Here is a 19,875-nt window from a genome sequence, read left to right on the forward strand (position 1 = left end):
TTTTCAGTTTTCAGCTACCTTTTCAGGTAGTTTTTAGGCTCTGTTTGGTAAGACATTTCAGGTACCTGTTTTGACTGAAGTAGCTTTTTTGACATAAATTCCAGGTAACTTATTTTTGAGGAAGTGTTTGGCAAGTACTCCCTTCATTCAACTCCAAATGGTACTTATCACTTTTTCACGTTTGCCAACGCGAGTTTTACTTTGTAAATATCTTTAGTTACACATTTGTAAAAATTATAAAAGTTTGATATTTTAAATGTACCCCTAAAGACGAATAAAACAAGATCTCACATGATTACATTTTATCTTATATATTGAGAAGAAATGAGAAGATTCTTTTTACTTATGAATAGTGCACAAAAACGATAACTACCATTTGGAGTCGAATGGAGGGAGTAGCTTATTTGTTTGTCCAAATAAGCTGCCTGAAATGAAATGCTACTTTAGATAGCATTTGAAATTTCTGGTACCCGGTCTTAATTTATATTCCATTTTTACCTCTTCAATCTATAATATTAAATAATTATTGAATCCATTTTTGAAATAATGGTCAAAAATAAAATATTTGTCGTTTTGGGTCGGTTTTGAAAATATTTGTCAAAATGGTGTCCACGTAGGCTCGGGATTTCTGAACCTAAAACACGCCACTACCAATGGCGTGTTTATAATGAGTACGGAAAGAAACTTAATTAAAAAATGGACTAAAACAAACACGCCATTGGGAATGGCGGATTTCGGAGGGGAAACACGCCACCCCTAATGGCGTGTCTTTTTTTTTTCAGTTGGGGAAAAAAATTGTTGTAAAGACACGCCACTACTAATGGCGTGTTTCCTTCACAAAACACGTCATTAGTAGTGACGTGTTTCAGGTCTAGAAATCCCGAGCCTACGTGGACACCATTTTGACAAATATTTTCAAAACCGACCCAAAACGACAAATATTTTATTTTTGACCATTATTTCAAAAATGGACTCATAATTATTATACCCTATTACCCTTTTATGTCATTTTACTAAAATAAGCTACCTTTTCAGTTAGTTTGCCAAACTTTTTTTTATATATAATCAGTTACCTTATTAACTCCTAATTTTCAATTACCTTATCAGCTTCTAATTTTCAGTTACCTTTTCAGGTTCAGTTAGCTTTTTAGTTTTCAGGTAACTTTTTATGTTTCAGCTACCTTTCCAGCTAGTTTTACTAAATATGGCCTAATTGTAGTAGATAAAGTCATACAGATAGATCTTTGTCATGTCGTGTGGGGCGGGTATACCTATCAAACATTTTAACCGCAGTTGGTGTTATACATCCGCCTCAAACCCGCCTTGATGACATCATTATGTACTAGACCTATATCCGAGTATCCGACCTATAATAATTTTGATCGTTTTTATGGATGTGGATCCCAAAGATAAAATCTAGAACCTGATATGCCCTCGAAAGCCGAAACATAACTTCTAAATTTCACTATTCAAATCCATAGACTACAGCTAAATGCGACCATTTTTGCAAACCAATTTACCATAAGCTGTAAAATTAGCTGGACCATTGTGGCTACATTTGACCATAAAATAGTCGCAAAATCTCGTCTTTTCAAATGTTCGTATGAATAAGAAATTGGTGCTAAGGTTATAGTTGTGCTTATAGTTGACTTGTAATACAAACATTTATCCAAAGTTGTGAGCCACAAGTTTCCCATGGCTGCCAACACCACCACTTTGCATAATTTGTACTCCTCATTTTCCAACTTAGCATACTTCTCCACTCTCTCTCTGTCTCTCTCTCTCAAAATACTTCCTTTGCTGCATACCTTGAACATTTTTCTATGGCGCTCAAAACTCTATCATCTCCACTACTTTCAACCTCTTTTCACCCTTCATTGTCTCCTCAAAGATTCACGCATAATGCACGTAAATTTACGTGTTTTGCAAATTCTAGTGTAAGTTCAAATTCAGGGAGACGAAACGAAGAAATCGTGATTGTTGGTGCTGGTATTGCTGGCCTCGCCACTGCTCTCGCCCTTCACAGGTCTCCCTGGTTTAATTACCATTTTCGCGGATAACTTTTATGCTAATTTGTTATTCGCTTTTTGTTGATACAAAATGTTTGTGATTGTATGAAGGCTTGGAATTCAATCACTAGTGTTGGAGCAGACAGATGGATTAAGAACAGGGGGAACTTCACTAACTCTGTTTAAGAATGGTTGGAGTGTTCTGGATGTTCTTGGTGTTGGGGATCAACTTCGATCGCAATTTCTTCAAATTCAAGGGTATTGCTTTCTTATACTCCCTCCATTCATTTCAGTTCCATGCATTTATTCAGAATCTCCCTCACATATGTGATCAAGATTTCAGTGGCAGAGTATGTTTGCTGCTAAATCTCTTCATGATATCAGTGGCCGCACAGGTTGACATTAAAAACAGACCAAGGGAAGGAGCTTCGATCTTTTGATTTCAAAGACGTCGACCAAAGGTTAGTTCGCTCATTGTTACAGGTTTACAAGTAACAAATGTGTTAGACAACTTAATGTTATTATTCCTAATCGACTGATTTTATGAAACTTGGACAAATACATAATAGTCAGGAGGTACGAGCAGTTGAAAGGCGAGTTCTCCTACAGACGCTGGCCTCTGAGCTACCGTCGGGATCTGTGCAATTCTCATCAAAGCTTGCTAAGATCGAGGAGGATAATAAGACAGGGGAAACTAAACTAGAGTTAACCAATGGAGCCATTTTATCAGCCAAGGTGCAAAACTCTACTTTGCTCATTTTTTGGGTGTAGTTTTGTCCTGCCTAGCACAACCTGGGTCCGAAACCCATCGACAGGGTAAAACAAAAGGAAACCCATCGACAGGGTAAAACAAAAGAACCAAGATGGTCAGTAAATATATACTAATGCAGCCGGAACATACCCGGCCCAAGATGATCAGTCCCGATTCAGATGCAGTATACCCAAACTGAGATGTCCCAAATTACCAGTTGTCGAGTCTCATGAATATCACCAGTCAATGACTTATCAGCTAGCCGCATTGGTCTCTCATATTAGCTTTCTAGATCAGTGAGACCATGAAAATCGACTTTAACTTCTTCACTTTTGCCACCATTCTATTCAGATTGTGATAGCCTGTGACGGGATCAGGTCTCCAATAGCGCGATGGATGGGATTCCCTGAGCCTAAGTATGCGGGGCACTGTGCATTCCGAGGGCTCGCGTACTATCCCGAGGGTCAGCCTTACAAGCCAAGAGTAAACTATATCTATGGAAGAGGGTTAAGAGCTGGATTTGTACCTGTTTCTCCTACTAAAGTCTACTGGTTCATCTGCTATAACAGCGATTCACCAGGTCTTCTGCAAATTATGAATGCATTTACCTTGCTTTGTCTTGAATTTCTTTCCAGACCTACAAGAGACAGGACCAAAGTAGACTAGCGAAAGACACGAAAAACACCGGGTTTCGTGAGTTCATCTGCCACCCTCTTGCTCCGCCATTGGCCCGCCAACTAAGATAGATGGCGCATATTTTACCATGTGACAGTTTAAACTAAAATTAATATGCCCAGTTTCATATGAAATTTGTTCTCCGTCTTTCTAACGATGATATTCTAAAATATCAGGTCCAAAAATTACCGATCCGAAGGAACTAAAGAGACAAGCACTTGACTTAGTCAAGAACTGGCCTTCAGAGCTGCCTGACACCATAAACATCACCCCAGAAGAGACGATCTCTCGGGCCGCACTTGAGGACAGGTGGTTATGGCCTGGCCTTACCCCATCAGTCTCAAAAGGGGGAGTTGTCCTTGTTGGCGATGCTTGGCACCCGATGACTCCTAACCTCGGACAAGGCGGATGTTGTGCACTAGAGGACTCGGTCGTCTTGGCTAAGAATCTCTCTAACACGATAAGAACACAAGGATCAATCCAAGATGCATTGAGATCTTATGAGGGCGAGAGGTGGCCTCGGATATTTCCCTTAACCATCCGGGCTAACCTTGTTGGAGGGCTTCTCCAATGGGAGAACCCGGTGATATGTTCCTTGAGAAATGGCTTTGTCATACCCAAGATAGTGCAGCTCAAACCACTTCTCGAACATACAAATTTCGCTTGTGAACCTCTCTAGAGGACCTTCCCCAATATTTGTACCAGTATTCAATTATTCGGTTTTTCTATAAGAAAGTCAGATCATAAGGCTGATTCATATGAAAATTTATGATAGTTAAGTTTCGCAGCCATTAACGAACATATGCTAAAAAACTTATTTTGGCCGTTGTCATACCACCTCTTGTCTAGGGGCACATTTCAACAAAGCCTACACGAGTTAATATAACGTAGTTTTCAGACTTCTCAGGCCTCCATTCATTTCGGTCCATTCTCATTCTTCAATTCAACGTTTCTCGTTCAACAATCACATCTCTCAAACCCAGGTTAGTTTAAATTAATCTGACTTTAGCCTTCTTTCAAAGCTCCTTTTAATTCGAGGTTCATTATATCTGTAGAAAACTTAAGTTCCTACAAGTCAAATAAAGCAAGACTAAGCATCACCTAGAGAAATTGTCGAAAGAAATAGCTCACAAATCACTAAACTAGAACTTGTAAAATCCAAATAAATTCATCAAAAGATCCAGGCAAAAGCTCTTAAAATACTTTTTCATACTTCAGTTGCAATTGTTTTTCAAGTAGAGCCACTATATTGGGCCGCAAAACTACAGCAATCGATTCTACTTAATGTAGGCATAGTCACAAACTTATAGAGCCTAGAAAATTGAATAAGAACCCGGGGACTTGCCTATAGAAAAACTAGGAACGAGCTAGTATACTTATCTTCACCTCTATGAGTAGGGTGCTTCAATCATATCAATCGCTTTCTATTGTTTGTTTGCTGAATATTATTACGGCGTAATAAATCGGAGTCATCTAACTCGAGGTGTGCCAGCAAACTGTTCTGAGTGCCATCAATGTCAACACCCCCTGCAGCCTTGAGTCCTTCATGTCTAGCAACAATTGTATCCGGCATTTTACTCACGACATCAACTGCAAAATCAAAAATGGAACAATTATTATTTGATGATTCACCCGACTAAACATTGGTAACAATCATGAATTTCAGAGTTGTTGATGCCAAGGAAGAATGTCCAAAAAAAAAAGAAAATTTAAAAATGGCCTGAGCATCGGAAAACCAGGTGAAGGCAGAAATGAAAAGGTAGTTATATAGTCATCAGCTTCAAGTATATAAATCAAGATACGACGACAGTAACGTATTGACAGAAAAGCTACATGCAGATAAGGGAGAAGTAAATCTTAATTCGGCAAGTCAGAACAGACGCCTATAACAATGCCTCATCCCTATCTGAAATTGAGCAGTTACATGTTTCATTTGTAAGACACATTTCTACATAGAGAAATCAGAAATGACTTGTAAAAATAATCACCTAAAATCATCAACTCTAACTGAGGGAGCGCACGAACATCCCGTATAAATTATAATCATGTCAGGCAAACAGCCAAATAGATGAAGGCTATTAATAAAGGAACCGGGAATTCAACAGGAGTTTGAAGGCCCACATTGTAAAGAGCTTTCCGTCCTTGCACAAAGGCAATTGCCAATGCAATCTAATATAAGTATTCCATCCATTTTGTTTTATTTGTCGTTTTAACTTTGCTTTGATCAAAACTACACATTACCCATTGATCTACCAGCATTGATATCCTTTGTTATGATACATACTGAAGAGGAGGAGGGGCGAATTTACTGCTCATTTTCTTTATTCCCATGTCGGATCAATTTTCCTACCTTTCAACACCGCCATCATTTCCGCACACCCCCAATGTGAATACAGAGGAATAAATTTGGATCAAGATCAAAATATAATCACAAATTCATTATCATTCAAGATCGGCAGACATGAATCACTAATATAATTATGCAAAACAGCGGAAACGGTTTCCCTAACGCATAAATAAATGAAAAACAATGATCATAATTAATTAACACAATTCAAATTGTGTGAGCCGCTTTTATACAAATATCTTTTAATAACCACTTCTATCCACTAATAGAATCGTGTAAAATCGTCTTATACAAGAATTAGCGATAAATAAAAAGGGGTAAAAAGAAGAAATAACAAAATACCAGGGTTAGAAAAGAACCAAAGGATGACAGCGCAAAGAAGAAGAACAAGAGGAATAAGATGAACGGCGTTTTCAGCAGATCTGATGTGGGACCTCTCTTTTTTGGCCACGTGTGAAGTTGGGTTATACATTGGTAAATTTCCGCCAACTTCTCCGTCAACGTTAGCCGGAGATGATGATGAAGATGAAGATGAATAATAAGCGGACGAATTCTTGTAAAAATCGTCTGCAACTCGAGTGTTGCTTGATGATCTATGCATTTTTTTTTTGTAAATTTTGGGGATTTTGATTTTGTTTTTTTAGTTTGATTTTGTTTTGGTTATATGTTTTGGTTGGAGAAGAGAGTGTTTCAAGGAAGAATGATGGAGAGATTATGTAGGAGATTTATTTGGGCCAGACTTGTTTGCTTTATTTGATCATCTTGATTGCTCAAGAAAATACACGTTAATGATGGTAGATTTACGTAACCATTATAATCATTTGTCATTACTCATTATCAATTAACATTTTTTTATCAAAATTGCAACTAAAAGTTGGTTGGTGCGTTACCATCACTTAAACGAGTGGTCAGAGATTTATTATAATCCTTTTAGTGGGTTTTATAGTCATGGAAGATAACAGCTTGCATTTTGCAAATGAAAAAAAATCAAATTAGGGAAGAATCTACCAATTTAAGTTGCTTTCAGTTCCGGAGTGAGATTGCCCTAAACATCGGTAGATTTTATCTAAGCGATTTAAAAAGGTGGTGTTTGCTCAATTTGATCTTCTTGATTAGCGAAAATACATGCTAATAAAGGTTGTGTAATTAGGTTTTTAGCCCGCAAGGGTGGAGTCTAGTGGTTAAAACTTGGGTGAAATTTTTAGGAGAGCCAGGTTCAAGCCTCACGTACACTCGAGGGTTTACCCAATGCGCACCGAAGATAGCGGCTGCGAGTTTCCTCGTCACCAAAAAAAAAAAAAAAAAAAAATAGCTTTCTATCAAAATTGTCTATCATATGTTTTTTTTTTATGAAACTCATCATGAGTTTTTAATCATCACTACAAACTTGGGAGAGACGTATGAGAGTGAGACTAATCCGTATAAATCAAGATAGACTAAACAAACCGGATCCTATCCAACTCAAGCCGAATATTTAGCATCACATCTTGACCGTTATCTCCAAATAACATATTTGGATAACGAACCGCACAAAAATAACTTGATTCAACTCAATCCTTTCAGCAAAACCTAACTTGCTGAAGGTATGCTATTGAACATTTTTTTTTTTGGTGAAATGTAAATGTTGAACATTAGCTCAATAACGGGTTGATTATTACTCCGACACCACCTCTTTAGGTAGCCCTCAGGATCAAAATAAACTCAAGTTTGTCACCTGATGCAACACAAACAGCACCTGTATCCAATTTTGAGATTCATAACGGACAAAATTAGATCTAAACTTGTCAAGTCAAACCATCTAAAATTTACACTCTTAATCAAGGAAAACACAGTAAATAAAGAGTTTATCTAGAAGCTCCTGGACATCATCGAATTGCAAGAGATCTAAAAACAATTAGATAACTAGTAGTGTAGCTAGATGACATCCTCATTTCTCATTTCTCAGTTCCCGCCCAAGGCTGGGAATTGACTGTTGTCTTCAATTTTCGGAGCAGACCCATTGTTCCTAGCATAGCCGCCACCTCCACCATGTCTCCCACCCCTATCACCACGGCCCCTTCCCCTTCCGCGTCCACCTGATCTGTAGTGTGTCTCTCCCTCAGCTGGCTTTAGGAATTCATTAATGCTCACAGACTGCATAACAAGCACCAATAGAAAATGACATGTCAGCGTGTAGGGATAACAATTCATGCTAAAAACAATCTTTCTACAGCCTCCCAACATATATCATAATGCAGATGTCAGATGTTTTGGAGTCTCGTATCAATATAATATGGTTCGAGCCCAGTAGCATCCCACCAGCCGCAGTGGCATAGTCCAAAAGAATTATCCTATCATAGTAGCAAATGAACTTACAGCATGTTTTTGGATGGAAAGGAGAGGAATGATTTCCCTTGTTTGGTTAGTACATTTAGTTGGAGGGAAATGCTCGAGGCATACCTCTATTTATTTCCCTTCTACAAGCTTACTTGTTCATCCTTCTAAACTAGGAAAAATATGAAAGCACCGCCAGAACAGATGCCTAATCTGTTCAAGATGCAAAATTCATAAACTAGGATTACCTTCTTGGATTTCTCCTCTCTCTCAGCAGCCTCTCTTTTTTTGTCCTTTTCAGAATCCTGACAGATAATGAACGTATTGTTTTTTATCACGAAAAAGACTTTGTATGTTAAATTCAGAGTGACATTATCCAGTGATTATTACCAGTTTAATGAAAACTTCATCATCATTCTTCTTCTTTGACACCAGTTGCATCGACTGAAATTCTTTGACATCAATCTTCCTCTCTTCACCCTTCTTCTGCTCGCTCAGAGACAGTAAAGCCTTCCTTTTTTCCTCTAGTATCTTCTCATACTCCTCGAGTGTGTATTGCTGAAAACCAATACAACAATCAGAATAATGATTTTAAACCAATGAGGTGAGCCACAAAGCTCTTCCATTTCAATAGTGTCGAATACTCACTATTGTTGGATGTAAAACCAACCGTCCTTGACTCTAGTGGCATTGAATGTCTCAGTCATTTCTTATACACTGAAGTAGAGTCAATGGTAGGATGTGACCACTTTACCGAACCATATACACACACCCTAGACTGATAGTGGTGAGGCGACCCACATAATAGTAAACAAGCATTTACTTCAAACACCGCAAACTTTCACCAAAACAGAAACAAAATACAGCAAATCAACAGTCCACGGCATCTAAACCCATAATACAGTTAACCTAAAGTAACATAAACCTACTAAGCTCACAGATCATCGTATTTTCCCACATTATGCTTCTCAGCCGACAAAAAGTGTATCTTACTTCTCATTGAACCACCTTGTTATACATATAATTTCCGTCCAACATCACCATGAATAACCGAACTTCTCTATTAGTTGACCTTGATTATCCGCCCCGCCCACCAAAGAAAATAATTGTAACAAATAAACAGAAGAGTCATCGCCTCATTGGATAAGATGAAATTGTTTACAAACACAAATCCCTCTTTGCAATTAAATATAATTAAACACTCAAAAAAGAGATGCAAATTATCAAAATAAAGCAACCACACAATAGGACTCAGGCACTCAGCTACACATGTAGAGAGGAAAAAAAACCCACCTTCTCTTCAGGGTCCTCTTCAGCCTTCTTCACAGTAGTTTCCTTCTCAGCATCAACATTTTCTTCCTCTCCTGCTGGCTTCTCAGCTGCAACATTCACCTCATTTTCTGCAATAGGCTCCTCAACCTCCCTGAAGAAGTAAGATTGTCAATTAGTAGATAAGCACAAAATATCAATACATATAACTTATCAGTAAAACCCAAGAAGACTTAAACACTCACCTGACAATATCATCATTTGTGGTTCCCCAGTTTCCACGGCCAGCACCATCACGCTTGATCTCACTTCTGAACGGAACAACATTACCAAAATAAAAATGAATAACCCATTTAGCTTATACATCCAAAGAAAATATATCATTAAAGTCTGTTGTTCATAGATAAACAGTCACTAACCCACGTCCAGTGCCACTGCGGCGCTCATAGTTCCTTCTACGGTCTCCATCAGCATCTCCATTGCTGAAACCTCCACGCCTTCCTCCACGACCATTATCAAATCCAATACGCCCTTCATATGGCTTCTGCACAGCGGGATCCAAAGTAAATCCATTTTCATTAGGGGCAAGATTCTCCCTATTCGAGATGGCTCCATTTGCTCCACGCCCACGGCCATACCCACGAGCACCACGGCCTCTTTCATTCCTTGCCTCTCTTACTGTATAACAAGTTAAGCTTAGACTTATCAGACACTAAATACAATACATCAAATTCAATAGACATGTCCAACAATATATCAACTCCAACTAAGAGTCCCTCATATTCATTACTTGGCTCAATATATCTAAAATCGGCCACAATTATGGTGCAACATCTGAAACATTACTGTTATTACCCCAACATATCATAGTGATAGTATTTAGAAAATACAATTCTTCACGCAGTATCCTCTCAAATTTATAAAAAAAATCGTGTTTGCTAATTCATCATTCTCGTAACATTTTCGAAAAGCACAGTGACCTTCATCGGAACTTCAGAAAAGCGTTGACACCATCCTAATTACAACGTTAGGAGTATTATCGCGTATTCTTGACTATTCTATCGATTTCATAGTAACTGGTTACCGTATAACCGAATTTCCACCACAATCACATATATACTCCATACATAAACAATCATTCCTACCGCAAAAACACAACATTCCAACTTCAGGAACCGAAACAGGAAAAAAAACTATACTCCCTCGCTAACTTAACGTTCTTTCCATTTCTTTTCACAATCTTCAAGACGACACTTTTAACCCTAATATTTTTCATTTATATTTTATTTTTTATTGCCGTACAACAACTCATCTGCGATCAAACTTTCAAACCTCGCGTTCAAACAATCAAGTCAAAATTAAAGAAAATCAAATTTCAAGTATTTACTCGTTCCGTTCATATGTTTATTCTTTTTATTATTATTATTATTATTATTATTATTTCCGAGACGTATTTTAATCAAAGATAAAAAAAAAATGATCGGACAAAATAAAGTAATAGAAAAAGAGAGAGAGGTAGAAAGGACCAGCTTGAGCAGGAGGAAGCGGCTTGGAAGGTAGCTTAGCAGACTTGGTTGTTGCAACGGCGATGGCTAGTTTCTCAGCGGCAGCAGCAGCGGCGGCGGCGGCGGCGGCTTTCTGTTCGTAGACGGCGATGAGAACGGAGGGATCACCGGCGTCGTCGTCAATCAACAAATCGAAAGGGTTTGTGGTTGCCATTTTTGTTGGTTTGATGTTAAATATGGAAAATTGGAAAGATTTATTAATATTAAAAAAGTAAAATGGGATTTAATCAGTGAATAAAATCCATGAAAATGGAGAGAAATATTTGTTGACTACAGCAGTGGTTAAGTGACAAGTGATAGAGTGTGAGTGCGAATTGGTATGAGAAATAGATAAACCCTAGCCAATTGGGCCGTGGATATTTCAATGTTGGGCTGGCCTTGTTCTTTCTTGATAGTTAAGTCCTTTTGGATTTTGAGCAATGTTATCGATTTTCTCCTCTCTTTTTTTCTCGGTTTTTTTTTCGCAAATAACTATTTATGTACTACATTTTGTGCCCGTGCGTTACACGGTTTACGAAATTAGTACACCTTTAATTACGATGGATTTTTTATTACCATTTTATATAGGTTTCACAATTACGAAATAATTGTATTTGTAATAGTCCATATTTTATAATTATATAAAGGGTTAATTGATGTGAATATTCTCAACTATATCTGTTCTGCTCAAAGTAATCTAAACTATACAATAACCCAAAAAAATCCCAACTATACCATCATTTAACTCCTATTGCCTTAAGTGAAAGGGGAAACCTGATAAACATGTCAGTCCTTCCACTTAAGTGACCCTTCGCCTTATTTTCACATTTTACCTCACTTTAATTACCTAAAAATTTCGCAGAAAATAAGCCCTAAAAATCACCATCAACATCGCCATTTCTGTTATTCATCTCTAATCCACCCATTTTAATCATCCCCACTTTTGTTATTCATCTTCATCATCATCGTGACTGCTCCGGTTCATCTTAATCTTCACCTTGCTTGGTCGTCATTGTCGCAGAAGCAATGGATAAGGTAACATTAATTTTTGCTCTATTTACCCTTTTCTTTATCGAATCTTTTCAATTGTGTGTTAATTAGCTTCATTTGAAGATAATTGTTTACATTAATTTCTTAACTCACCCAGAAAATAAACCCTAAAAAATTCGACATCGCCACTTTATTTTCTTATGCAGCTCTTATTCATTTTATCTTGTATGTGTTGATTTTATCTCACATTATTGAATCATTATCCATTTGATTTTGGTTAGGTAATTGATAATGGTCATGTGACAGTGAAATTTTGGTTTGGTGGGTCATTTACGAAAAATGAATTAGGGTTTATTTATACGGATGGGGTATTTAGGACTTCAGTTGTTGATATTGATGAATTCTATTTGTTTACCCTATTAGAGGAGTGTGAGAAATGTGTAACATTCAAGAGGGATGTAGATGTCATTTTCTACACGAAACCTGAAGTTGAGTTGGAATAGGTGGTAGATGATATAGGTTCTCAGTTAATGTGTGCGATTGCTGCTAAAGAGAGGTTAGTTGAATGCATTATTGTGCTTGCTAGTGATGTACCATATTTAATGCATTTGCTGAAGTTGGGTGAGGGAGAAGTAAATCCTTCATCAATTGTAAAGTATTCTAGAAAGTTGAAACCTAAGAGGAAGATGGAAATTAAAGTAAAATAAAGATTTCAAATGTGGGTGAAAACCAAGGACCACCACTGACAAAGACAAGCATTGAATATTCATTCAGGAAAAATATCTCTAAAAGATGAAGAACACTCTCAGAAAAAGACAAAAAACTTTACAAAAAGCTCAAACACCCTCTCTCAAAAAGACTCATCATCCAAAAACTCAAACTCCTCAACTAGCTGAAGCACAGTCTCTCAAAAAGACTCACCATTCACAAGTTCAAACTTCACAAATAGTTTAAAATACCAAAGAAACCCTAAAAGAATCCTACCCAAAAAAACAGTGAACAAGATAGCCAAGTTAGTACAGTTATTCTTTCAAAAAACACACCAAACATTTCCTCATAAAAATCAAATATTAATCTTGTTGAACAAACTTATGATTTTAATGATATAAGGATATCAGATCTATTTAATTCACATGAGGAGGAGTCAGATCTAGCTTGCCTTAATGTCAATGCTGATTATGAATGGGAAGATTTAAGTGAGAGAGAAGACCTTGGTTATAACCATGATGAAGATTGAAGACAGCGGATCTAATAGTGTTGATGGCAGTGATGTGGAGTTAGTAGATATGGATGAAAATAAAGACTTATTTGAAGTTCAAGAGAACTTAACTGAGGAGGTGAATGAGTCATATGGTAACTCAGAGGATGAGGAGGCAAAGGAAGCAAGGAATAAGGTGAAATAGTGGAATGCAAAAGCTCTTGCAATTGCTAAGGAGCTTCAACTAGAAACCTCTGCTAAACAATTAGATGGTCATGAAAATGAGTTAATGAGGATGCTGAAAATGAAGGTACTGGTGAGAAAGAAGGAAATCTAAGTGATTAGGACAAGAGTGGTGATGAATGTGATACCTCTGTTGAGAGTGAGGAGGACCCTATACCTGGTAAGAGGAGAAGAAATCTTGTCCCAATAATGAATAAGAGGACAAATTTTGCAAAGCTAGTGGAAAGTGGGGATCAGATTCCCTACTAGAGAAGTGTTTAGGGATTGTTTAACCAGGTATACCATTGCACATGGTAGAAATATCATATTTGTGGTGAGTGACATGAGTATGGGTAAAAGACTTGGGGTGAAGTGTAAACCAGGGTGTCCATTCAAATTATATGGTAGCTGGGACAATAGGTTAGCTTGTTTTCTGGTAAAAACTGTTAAGTCTGCTCACAACTGTCAAAGAACCATGGAAAACAATAAACAGTTGAAGTCTAGCTAGGTTGCAAAGTAGTTTCTTGATGTTTTTAAAGCAAGATCACACTGGCCAGCACAGGATATAATAGAGACTGTTAGAAAGGCATACAAAGTTCTGTGAGGGAGAATTACAGTAAAGTAGGCAGTTACATGAAAGCTCTTGAACAAAAGTACCCTAGATTTGTGTTTACTTTGACCACAAACCCTAATGTTGTGAGTTCAGTTCCTGTTTTTCAAAGGTTTTTTATCTGTTTTGATACACTAAAATAAGGATGGCTTCAGGGTTGTAGAAAGCTTATATGTTTGGATGCATGTTTCCTGAAAACTTTTCTAGGGGGACAGTTGATCAATGAAATTGGTAGAGATGGTAATGATCAGATGTACCCTTTGGCTTGGGGAGTTATTGATGGAGAAAACAATGACAATTATCAATTGTTTTTTAAAGAGCTTAAAAAGGCAACATGTGAGGAAGATGGTGAGGGTTGGACAATAATATCAGATGAACATCATGTACAGTCTATAACTTTCTTGTAATATATTTGATTTCAATTTTTTTTTTTTGTCTGGTACAAGTTGTCCGGTACAAGTGTCTGGTCTGTGCTAATAAGACTTATATTTTCTTGTTTATTGTAGAGCATCATCACAATGGTTGCAAAAGAGTTACCTAAGGCAGAGCATACAAGATGTGCCAAGCATATATTTGTCAATTGGCATAAGTCTTACAAGGGAGAGGAAATGAAGATGCTCTTTGTTGGAGCTTGTGTCCTCCACAGTTAGTGTGATAACATATATAAATCTCTTATAGGTTCACAAGGGTATACTTAGTATTTTATCAATTGATTAACGTTTACTTAATAACGGTTGGCTTGCTAGAAGTTTGACGTTATTATCATACTGATGGCGGTGATCAACTGGTCCCTAAAAGTCACACCTAAAGGATGTGTTTGAGAGATGTGATTGTATGAAAATATAATCACATTGATGTCTGACTAAAAGGTTAGTCTATGTATTTGACTAAACAGTTAGTCAATGTGATGATGAGACAATTATTTAATACAATGAAATAATATTAGCTGAGACGAATTAACTGTTAATTCGTAAATTGAATATAAACTGTTATATTTAATTAATGTATATAATGTTAGCTTAAACGAATTAAGATGTTAATTCGTAATTAAACGTAACCAGTTACATTTAATTAGCAAATTATAAATATGCGATATTTATAGTTAAAGTATATATTATACGAGATTGTCATAATAAATTATTCTGCAGGTATTAATAAATTGACTACAAGCTGTTGTGTGTGGACTTATTAAATACGTGACGAAATAAATGACAATTGATAAAATATACGCATTTTATATAAAACAAAACCAACCGAAAATAAGGAGATTTCTCTCCTTATTTGAGGTACACGGTTTAAAGGAAAAAAGGAAGAAAAAAATATCTTCCCTCAATCTCTCCTATTTCGGTTATATAGGTGAGTAGGGAGATCATTTTTCTAACCTAATTTTTGACCGAATATTCTCTCATCAAAGAAACATAAACCCTAAAAATAATATCGCATTTTGGGGATCTCATTCTAGCAAATTGAGAGGCATTTCTCAAAGCATTTTGGGTGCAACGATTAGGAGAATATCGATTTCGATATTGTTCTTAGGCCATTTTGCTAGGACTAAAGGTTAATTCTAAATCTCTATTCCTTTTGTTTATGTAATTTCATTTATGACTAGCAATTTCATATTTATAATTTCGTTATAATCCGAAATTCTTGATGAAGTATACTGATATTTCCCACACTCTTTTGGAACTGTGCCGAAGCTTATAATGAACCTGCTTAAAAATGCAGCAGTAGCTGCTTTAAGAGAGGTAGACCCAAGGGCAGGAGATGCTTTCCTAGCTTGTAACCCAAGTCTGTTCTGTAGGGCCTTCATAAACACACATACAACAAACAATGTGATTGTTAGCAACATGGCAGAAACCTTCAATGCTCAACATTACGCATCCGACAGTAAGCTTTGCTGATAATTTCTTCCTCAGCAATGTGAAGAGAATCAGCAGGGTCTTGTTAAATTTGTATTTGACAAAGATGAAGCCACTGCTAAAGATTCCTAACTCTATCAGATATCTCAGAGTAGAACTCCCTGTGTGACTGTCTAAGAGGGACCTTGAGCCTATGAAGATGTTTCATCAGTTTATACATAGCACAATCATGCACAGGGAAGCCCCACTCCTTTTGCACCAGAGGCAGGAAAAGTTTATTTTGACTCCCAACAGTTAAGGAATTTGAAAGATTAGTGTGTTGTCGGGTCTGTATAAGGTAAAGAAACAACCAGTGGTGAGTGGTCTGAAATCCCAGCAGTGAGAGCCTCAACAAAACTATCAGGAAACTTCGTTAACCAGACAAATTTGACTAGAGCTCTATCAACTCACATCCATTTCCTGTCCCCCAGCTCCTACTTATTAGTCTAAGTGAAGAAGAACCCATGGGTTTTCAGGTCATGGAGGCCTGAGTTAGCAATAACTTCATTGAAATCCTCTAGAGCATGAAGATTAGGAGGGTAGGAACTAATTCTATCTTCAGTGTTCCCAACACAATTTATGTCCCCTAGAACAATCCAAGGAAGGGAGCAACTTTGTTTACTAACCAAGAAGTTCCATAAAGGGATTCTTGGCGTAGGATGGTTAAAACCATACACATAGGTAATTTTAAAAGTAATGGGGCCACTGGTAACCAGGAGATGAACTCATTGACTATAACTACTCGAACAAGAAACTTTAAGAGCAGAATTCTTCCACAAGACCTATAGTCGGCCATTATTATGAGATGAGTAATTATCCAGAACATAGAAATGCTTGAACAGTTTCCTCCTAATGGAAGCAGCTTTATTTGATCTAATCCTAGTTTCAATAACACATAGAATATCCAACCCACCTTTATTGAAAAAAGAAATAACCTTGGATTGCTTAATGCTTATTCATACCTCGAATGTTCCAAGCTCCAATTCTCATAGGGAGTGGATGGGAGGGGGATCTTCTGCTTTCCTAACCTCCTGCTCAGCTCATGACGCACCAGAGGTGAAACTCATTTTCTGAACCACTATCATCAATTTCTTTGGGTCAATGTCTGTGTTATAAGGCACTTCCTCAATTTCCAGGGGACCAAACTGGCTTAATGAAACAGGGATTGGAGGCTGAGACTGCTGCTCCAGCTCCCCCTGAACATTAAGGTCCAGCTCGTGACTAGGGGTCCAGGAGCTATTGGGCAGAGCATGAGCTAGTCCCACCGCAGTCTCATGTTGATCCAAGGAGGCCCTCTCCCTAGTCACCAAGACGAGAGGATTATTGACCATTGGAATTGGCTGACAACCCCCACCAGCACCAGCATCAACGACCTCCTCATCTAGGGCCACCACAAACGTATCTCCATTAGATTCAGAAGTTGGTGCACAAGTATGCACACAACAATGGCCTGCTCAGGTGAACCAGCCCCACTAGTCTGAGTCTTAGCCTCTTTAACAACCTATTTTTTCTTCAAAAGCTTGCAGGCTTTTTGTTCATGCCCTAGTTTTTTACAATGCGTACAATAATAGGGAGGCCATTCATAGATGACTTGATTCACAACTTGTCCGATGAAAGGAGTCAAATACTCACAAAGTCAGGTAAATGTTGTGAAAGATCAACCTCTATCATAATGTTAGCAAAAGTGAGTCTCTCTTTGTTAGTTGTCATTGGGTCAGCATACAAGGGAATCCCAATTTTGCTTGCAATCTTACTAAGGGCCTTTGAAGACCAGAGTTGAGGGCCCAGGTCAGGCAGCAATGCCTAGACTGGGACCTTTGATATGTTATCCAACTCCTTGGGGAAGTGAGGAGTCCATTGTTTGAGAATAAGAGAGTGACCACCTAAATGTAATAATCCGTATTTAATAATTATATAATAATAGTATTTTATTGTATTTAGCGAGTTGGGCTTGAGATGGAATAATAATAGAAATAATAATAATGAGGATAATAATAAGCAATATGATATACGATACATGTATACGTATACCGCACTCACCTTATATCAGGGGCGAACCCAAAAGTTTGTTTTTGGTGTAGCAATATTATTGTGTTAACAAAAAAGCAGCTAAATGGTCGGACGTTACTGACAATGATTATATTTAAACTCAAGTTCAGGCTCAGGTCGAAACTTAAAATCCATTCTTAAATTTCGAAACACAAATTAAGATCGAGATGTATACTTATTCGTTATATATTTTACTTTCTTAAGAGTAAATTATTTATAATTTAATAACAAGTAAATTTGTGTACGTAAATAAAAAAAATAGTAATTAAAAAAACCAAGGCAACCTCCCTCGAAAAAAAAGTCAAGACAACTATTTTCATGTCAAGGATGAATTAGTGATATTATTTGAGACGAGAATGTGCAATGCTACCAAAGCAATTTATCTCTCATCATAAAGTTACATTTCTATTTACTAGTTGTATGCCCCGCGCGCTTCATTTTTTCCGTCTTCATGGTTTCATGTTATTAATATATTCGATATAATTATTGAAAGCTATGTTTGACAATTTGCAATTGACTTGCGTTAATTTTTATTGGGATATTTTTTTCTTAAAATTTTTTCATTGTAAATTGTCATCTTTATTGTTTGCATAGTTGTCTTCTAATTTAGTGATAACCGAATGACGTTTTATTTAACCCTAATCGCTTTGACACTATTTCTTTGATAGGCGTATTTTTACTTAGATAATTTTTCTTCGCTGTCCAATATAGTTTGATTGTTAGATAATTTGATTTTGCGCATAAATCGTATGTACATTTCCGACACTTGGTTTGGAACTTAAAACATTGTTATTAATTAACTTGAAATAATTACCATTCCAGATTAACCGCAAATGTATTTCTTAGAAGAAGATTGTTTGTGAAAAAAGAAAGACAAAGGAAATTGATGAGGCTTATTAATTGGGTAGGGCAGCTTTTAATGGTAGAACATCTTCTGATTCAAACTCCCGTGCCATTTCAGCGACGAAGTGTGCAAAGTGCTATATTTATATTGCTGTAGGTGCAAACATTATCCTCATCAGCAAGTTTCCGGCCTGCACGTTTCAACGCGTACCCTATTTTCCTGTAGTTTGGTGTATCGTTGAAGTATTTAGAATCCTTTTTGGAAGCCACCCATAGGTATGGGCATTTTTCTGGTTTGTACGTGCTGAACCATTCATCCCGGCCATGACTCATTTCCTTAAATTTCTCCTGTAACTTAAAAGCGAATTTACAGTCTGTATCACTCGTACCGATTTGAATACGCACAACTCCCGTGAAATGAAAAGTTCTGCTACATGTAACAGGACACAACGTTTCAACAAGATAACCTTCTTGGGTAAGAGCGTCTGCCAGTTTTGCCAGATCTTTGCAAACGTATCGGCCATCCTTGTTATAGCCGGGAACATTGGTTAGGATACATGTGTATGGATACACAAATAGATTTGCCATAATAGTTTTTAAAGTTAAGGCTTATTTCTTTGTTATGTGTTTGTAAAAAATTTTAAGTGCCCTCCTTTTATAGCTGTTTTACTTTGACAGTTTGTGAATTTGAACCGTCCTAATTGTTGAACTGGTGAATGGGATTGTTTGAGATTAGTCACATTCATTGCATTCGTATTTGGTTTTTCGTATTTCTTTTTTTGTGTTTTTATTGTTTTTTTTGGGGGGGTTGGGTTTTGATGTTGCATTTTCATTGCCTTGTTATTAATACATCTTATTAATCTTTTTATTTGGTTGTCGGTTTAATAATCACAGATTTTTTTGGGTTTTAAATGCATCTTTTTTTTTTCAAAATTATTTATATATTTTTATTAATGCGTATTATGCCGATGGCACTCCCTGTTAATTAGGTTGATGAGCGTTATTTTAGTGTACTTTACGTACCCGTTGTAACTGTGTAACATCTCTAAATTAGGACGTCGTTACCTCATGAATTCTATGATTGGACATTTTGGTAATAATTTACTGTAGTAAATATAACTATATCACTGATTATGAAGAAAACTTGCATATAGATT

The 19,875-nt window shown here is 36.9% G+C and overlaps 3 protein-coding genes across 3 annotated transcripts; 1 reads left to right on the forward strand and 2 right to left on the reverse strand.

Moving 5' to 3' along the window:
• Nucleotides 1-1,741: 1,741 nt before the first annotated feature.
• On the forward strand, nt 1,742-4,200 carry LOC141638406 (monooxygenase 2-like). Its single transcript, XM_074447814.1, has 6 exons — nt 1,742-2,026; nt 2,121-2,267; nt 2,405-2,470; nt 2,579-2,744; nt 3,112-3,340; nt 3,612-4,200. Exons 1-6 carry the CDS (start codon nt 1,824-1,826, stop codon nt 4,112-4,114), a joined length of 1,314 nt encoding a protein of 437 aa, XP_074303915.1. The 5' UTR covers nt 1,742-1,823; the 3' UTR covers nt 4,115-4,200.
• A 643-nt stretch (nt 4,201-4,843) lies between these two features.
• Nucleotides 4,844-6,383, reverse strand: LOC141638262 (uncharacterized). The gene is made up of 2 exons (XM_074447669.1): nt 6,125-6,383; nt 4,844-5,025 (listed from the first exon to the last, which is right to left on the reverse strand). The coding sequence occupies exons 1-2, from the start codon at nt 6,381-6,383 to the stop codon at nt 4,844-4,846; spliced, it is 441 nt and encodes a 146-aa protein (XP_074303770.1).
• A 1,135-nt stretch (nt 6,384-7,518) lies between these two features.
• On the reverse strand, nt 7,519-11,234 carry LOC141638394 (RGG repeats nuclear RNA binding protein A-like). The gene is made up of 7 exons (XM_074447807.1): nt 10,891-11,234; nt 9,784-10,042; nt 9,610-9,675; nt 9,389-9,518; nt 8,486-8,653; nt 8,344-8,400; nt 7,519-7,915 (listed from the first exon to the last, which is right to left on the reverse strand). Exons 1-7 carry the CDS (start codon nt 11,081-11,083, stop codon nt 7,724-7,726), a joined length of 1,065 nt encoding a protein of 354 aa, XP_074303908.1. The 5' UTR covers nt 11,084-11,234; the 3' UTR covers nt 7,519-7,723.
• Nucleotides 11,235-19,875: the final 8,641 nt, after the last annotated feature.

Source organism: Silene latifolia, unplaced genomic scaffold, assembly GCF_048544455.1.
Source record: "Silene latifolia isolate original U9 population unplaced genomic scaffold, ASM4854445v1 scaffold_20.1, whole genome shotgun sequence".
NCBI lineage: Eukaryota > Viridiplantae > Streptophyta > Magnoliopsida > Caryophyllales > Caryophyllaceae > Silene > Silene latifolia.

Excerpts from the sequence above, each read along its gene's own strand:
- LOC141638406 (XM_074447814.1), top strand. The coding sequence starts at position 1,824 with ATGGCGCTCAAAACTCTATCATCTCCACTACTTTCAACCTCTTTTCAC. Across the intron at positions 2,027-2,120 it reads ACTGCTCTCGCCCTTCACAG|GCTTGGAATTCAATCACTAG; the intron begins GTCTCCCTGGTT and ends GATTGTATGAAG. Across the intron at positions 3,341-3,611 it reads CTATAACAGCGATTCACCAG|GTCCAAAAATTACCGATCCG; the intron begins GTCTTCTGCAAA and ends CTAAAATATCAG.
- LOC141638262 (XM_074447669.1), bottom strand. The coding sequence starts at position 6,383 with ATGCATAGATCATCAAGCAACACTCGAGTTGCAGACGATTTTTACAAG. Across the intron at positions 5,026-6,124 it reads TTGGTTCTTTTCTAACCCTG|TTGATGTCGTGAGTAAAATG; the intron begins GTATTTTGTTAT and ends TTGATTTTGCAG.
- LOC141638394 (XM_074447807.1), bottom strand. The coding sequence starts at position 11,083 with ATGGCAACCACAAACCCTTTCGATTTGTTGATTGACGACGACGCCGGT. Across the intron at positions 10,043-10,890 it reads GCTTCCTCCTGCTCAAGCTG|TAAGAGAGGCAAGGAATGAA; the intron begins GTCCTTTCTACC and ends CTTGTTATACAG. Across the intron at positions 7,916-8,343 it reads GAGAGGAGAAATCCAAGAAG|TCTGTGAGCATTAATGAATT; the intron begins GTAATCCTAGTT and ends CTTGTTATGCAG.